Raw genomic sequence first — 4,344 nt, forward strand, 5'->3', positions numbered from 1 at the left:
TTGCGCCCAATACTGTTAGAGGCTCACACTTAGTATAGTTCTCAAACATTAGGCCTGTATTATTAAAATACTGTGTTTTCACAAGGAAGCATGAAGTGTATGTTTTTTGTAAATACATCTATACCAGTTTAGATAGTACTATATATACATACACACACACTGTGTGTGTGTGTGTGTGTGTGTGTGTGTGTGTTTGTGTGTGTGCATATATCCATACATACTACATATATATATTAGTATACATTCAGAGATGTTCTTGAAACAAGAACACATAAATGATTAAAGGACAACATTACAATGCCCAAGCAAGGCAAAGGTAAGTAATATTTTACACATAATCCTGCTGTACACGTACAAGAAAGATGTTTGCAGTTAAATAGGTGTTTTTTTAATTGCATGTGAATAATATGCACATGCAATGATTACATCAAGTAACACACCCAAATGCAATGTTTTGCTGCAAAGTCAATGGCAGCTTCTCTAAACTTAGCAACTGGCTCCTGGTGGACCATTACTGAACAGACGATTAATACATCAATATTTATAACACTATTCATTAATTAGGACTGTTAACATTTCCAAAACTTCACGTGTACAAGAACATACTTGAAAGTTTGGAAACAACACAGTCTTCAGCATACATACAATATTAATTAGATAATCTGAAGTCAACAAAACAAGGCCAAATACATATTTAGTGAATTATAACATTTATTTTTTTTGTGCCTTTTGAGAGCGAGTAACAGGCCTGCTTGTTGTCTCTTGAATTTTCCTTTTTCGTTTGGCAACAACTTTAGCCACAACAGAGCCACTTTGAGTGGCCTCTGGCACTTCACGGGCAGGGCTTGTGGCCAGTGACTCACCTACAGGGCTTTTGGGCAGTGACTCACCTACAGGGCTTTTGGGCAGTGACTCACCTACAGGGCTTTTGGGCAGTGACTGTTCACCGACAGGGCTTTTGGGCAGTGACTCACTTACAGGGCTTGTGGGTAGTGACTGTTCACGGACAGGGCTTGTGGCCAGTGACTCACCGACAGGGCTTGTGCCCACTGACACATGTGAGCAAGTTGGTAGACACTGCACAAGTGATGGTTGGTCTGTTTCATGTGTGTCTTTTTTTGTTTTTGACCAAAAACTGGTCAGTAGTAACTGCTTGTGCTGTTTTGTTTTTGTCGCCTCCTTTGTAGGTGTCAGCTGCTGATTTTGTACAGATGGCAGCGGTAGGATGTCGTCAGGAACCTGCACAGCAATGTCTGCTACTTGACCGGTAACATTCGGACCTGGTGAATGAAGATCAGAAGCATGTGGTGAAAACTGACCAGCATGTACAGATCCTGCCTGTGAGGTGTTCAAGTTGAATTGTGGTACATTAGTCATTCTCAAGTAATTTGCTTGGGTTTGCTGAACAACTAATGCTTCGAATGAGGTGTTGATTTTTTGCAACTGTTTAGGCACTTCAATGAAGACTCTGTGGAGATGTGCCAATTGTGATACTGTTTCTTCCTGCAGTGCAATCATCCTTTCCAGCACTGTCATCAGGTCAGAATGGCGACGATTTTCTGCTTCCACAATTTTTCCCTCAGAAGCTACAATTGCATCGTATGTGGTAGTTGCTGGACGATTTGGCGGTAAAACAGTTTCAATTGGAACCTCTTCATGGTCACTTGCTTGTATTTGTGTGTCTATGGCGGCATCATCATCATCATCATCATAATCCTCATCATCATGTTCTACAAATAAATGTACACATTATTAAATGGCATGTTAATCTCTGCTGTGTTACTATGTAATTATACTGTGTCATAAGTAACAACTAACATGTTTCCATACGTTTTATAACCTCACATTAAAAACTACCTTGACTTAAGAATAATGTTTGGACTCAGTATGAAATATGAGTGAATGAAAACTTGCTCTAAACTCACAACTCCTACATGATAGTTAACATCACTAACACAATACATGTTGCCTTACACTTCATTTTCACTGACACTAAGTAATCCTATTTAAAGAACATGTGCAAAACAAATAATTAACATGACAACATAACATATAGAAGAGCACATATTATATGGCCACCAACTGATACACTCACCTTCTAGGTGTGTTGAGCTGGCTGACCCAGGTGAAGACACTTGTTCCGTCTCAGGTGACACATGTCCTCCAGGGGCAACTATATATAACAATAATATAAGTTTTACATTTATATGTGTAAAAATTGAACAAACACGTATTGTATGTTCTGTATTTATGATTACCTAACAGCATCAGTTCCTTAACCGAAAATGTGTGTGTGAAAGTGAACATAAATAGTTGTAATAACAATGTACATGCCTGTGTACTTAGAAGTTTTGAGTTCCCTAACATACAACATACTATGTTTCTGCAATAATGCGTGAGGATAAATAGATTACATTTGTACATAAAAATCATATGTTGTGTAGTGATATCAGTATCATAATGTACATAACTATCATGAGATGACCATTCACAATGGTTATCATGAAGGTGGTCATATTGCAAAAAGTTTTGTTTTTGCTACAGGATATGTGTGGTACATTAATAGAAGATGTGGCACACCTAAATGTGGCTGTCACTCAACAAGACAAGACATGCAATGTGTGATAATGTGTCGTTGATAGTAGTTCAACTATAGATATGAGTGAACTAATGTGTGACGTACGCTTTGATAAGTAATGAGTTGTTGGGGCATTTAGTAGCTAAAGTTAAGCTTTCAAATGAGTGTGATTAACTTCAGTTGTGCTAGTCAGGTTGTAAGAACGGTATTCCCTTCCCCAAAAAGCCTAATCAGCCACACCTTTCAATTACTTGAAACAGGTGAAAATGGTGTGAACTAAGTTGACCCTAAAATGAGGCTGTAATTAGTGTGTGTGCTGAACCCCACCCCCTCTGTTGAAGTGTATGCTGTGATGAGATATTAATTGCAGCTGCTTTAACACAATGGTAGAGGATCTAAATAGTCGTCTGCAGTGTTTAAGTTATGAAAACAATGACATAACATATGATACGTGTGCCTCATTATGCTGTCTGTATATGACTTAAAGCAAAAATGGACCTTTTCATAAACAACTATAGATGTGTTAGTGCAAGTGATGTTTGTAGGCCGTTGCATGCAATATATTTGATGCATGCTTAAAATAGGCAGTAATGTCATGTTTGTAGGAGTAAAATAAATAAAATACACAATAATATTATACATATTTATGTTCTGTACCTGTAGCTAGTAATAATTTCTCATTAGCATGTGTTACACATGTGTACTACCCTGTTGTTCCCCATCTTCGCCCACCATCAATTGCTTCCACTGCAGCAATGCATTTTGGTAATTCACATGTAAATGAGCACGCAATGGCACGTGCTATATTAGTTACTGCTTTTAGTAGGACTACAACATATATGTCTATTTTGAGATATATATATATACAGAATCAGACATATACATATATAGATGCAGGTATGCTTATATTGTGAAGACAGTATAAAAAGCAGTGTAAATATGCAAAATAACTGTAAGCAACGACACGCCTAGTACAGTAATATTTCTCACCTGGTGGAAATTGTGAGGGATAAATTCCAATATCACGGTCACCAGGCAAGCCTTCCACGACGACGGGAAGTAATTTTGCCCGAAGCAGCTCCTCCAATGGAGTTAATATCAGACGTTGTGGTGTCGGCCCACCTCCAGTGCCAGTAGCATGCACGCGTTGGTGTTGTATTTTCTTTTTCAATTTTGACCTAATATCATCAAATCTCTTGTGACAATTCCGCTTGTCCCTGACATGATTCCCACACGCATTGACACCAATGACTATTGTGTCCCACATTTCTTTTCTGCTTGATGAACTTGTCCGCCCTTGAAAAACATAGAAAATATATGAGGTAAATTAATAATAATAGAAGCACCCGTTTCCTACACTGCTAGCTGTTCCAAGAGATAGCAAACATGCTGTTTTATGTGTAATATGTGAAGCACATGAGCATTCACTACTAAACCTATACATGTAAGCAAGGTTGCATTCATATTGTATGCAGTTATGGCAAATTGACCGCCTGTGTTTAGTTGTCCTTGTAAGGCATGATAAAAAGCTGTGTTTCCAGACTAATTAACATAGAAAGATATTCTGAACCCATATTTGCATATGAACAAAACTCAGATGACCTAGGATCACATGTATTTGAATAATAAATGTAAAGGTACACTTACCTAGTAAATGTCCATATATACTGTCATAGTGCTCCAGAATGCCAGTGACAAGAGCTGTATTTTCCTGGTCATTGAAGCGAGGATTACGTGGCTTCTCCACACGTTTCTTCCGAGCAGGT

General features: G+C 38.1%; 1 protein-coding gene across 1 annotated transcript; it reads right to left on the bottom strand.

The window, feature by feature from the left end:
• Window positions 1-711: 711 nt before the first annotated feature.
• LOC142489210 (uncharacterized) lies at window positions 712-3,869 on the bottom strand. The gene is made up of 3 exons (XM_075589625.1): window positions 3,569-3,869; window positions 2,096-2,173; window positions 712-1,730 (listed from the first exon to the last, which is right to left on the bottom strand). Exons 1-3 carry the CDS (start codon window positions 3,843-3,845, stop codon window positions 712-714), a joined length of 1,374 nt encoding a protein of 457 aa, XP_075445740.1. The 5' UTR covers window positions 3,846-3,869.
• Window positions 3,870-4,344: the final 475 nt, after the last annotated feature.

Source organism: Ascaphus truei, chromosome 1 (assembly GCF_040206685.1).
Source record: "Ascaphus truei isolate aAscTru1 chromosome 1, aAscTru1.hap1, whole genome shotgun sequence".
NCBI lineage: Eukaryota > Metazoa > Chordata > Amphibia > Anura > Ascaphidae > Ascaphus > Ascaphus truei.

Coding starts and splice junctions, on each gene's coding strand:
- LOC142489210 (XM_075589625.1), bottom strand. CDS start 3,845: ATGTGGGACACAATAGTCATTGGTGTCAATGCGTGTGGGAATCATGTC. Junction 2,174..3,568: donor TCCCTCACAATTTCCACCAG/GTGAGAAATATT, acceptor TGTTATATATAG/TTGCCCCTGGAGGACATGTG. Junction 1,731..2,095: donor CAGCTCAACACACCTAGAAG/GTGAGTGTATCA, acceptor ATTTATTTGTAG/AACATGATGATGAGGATTAT.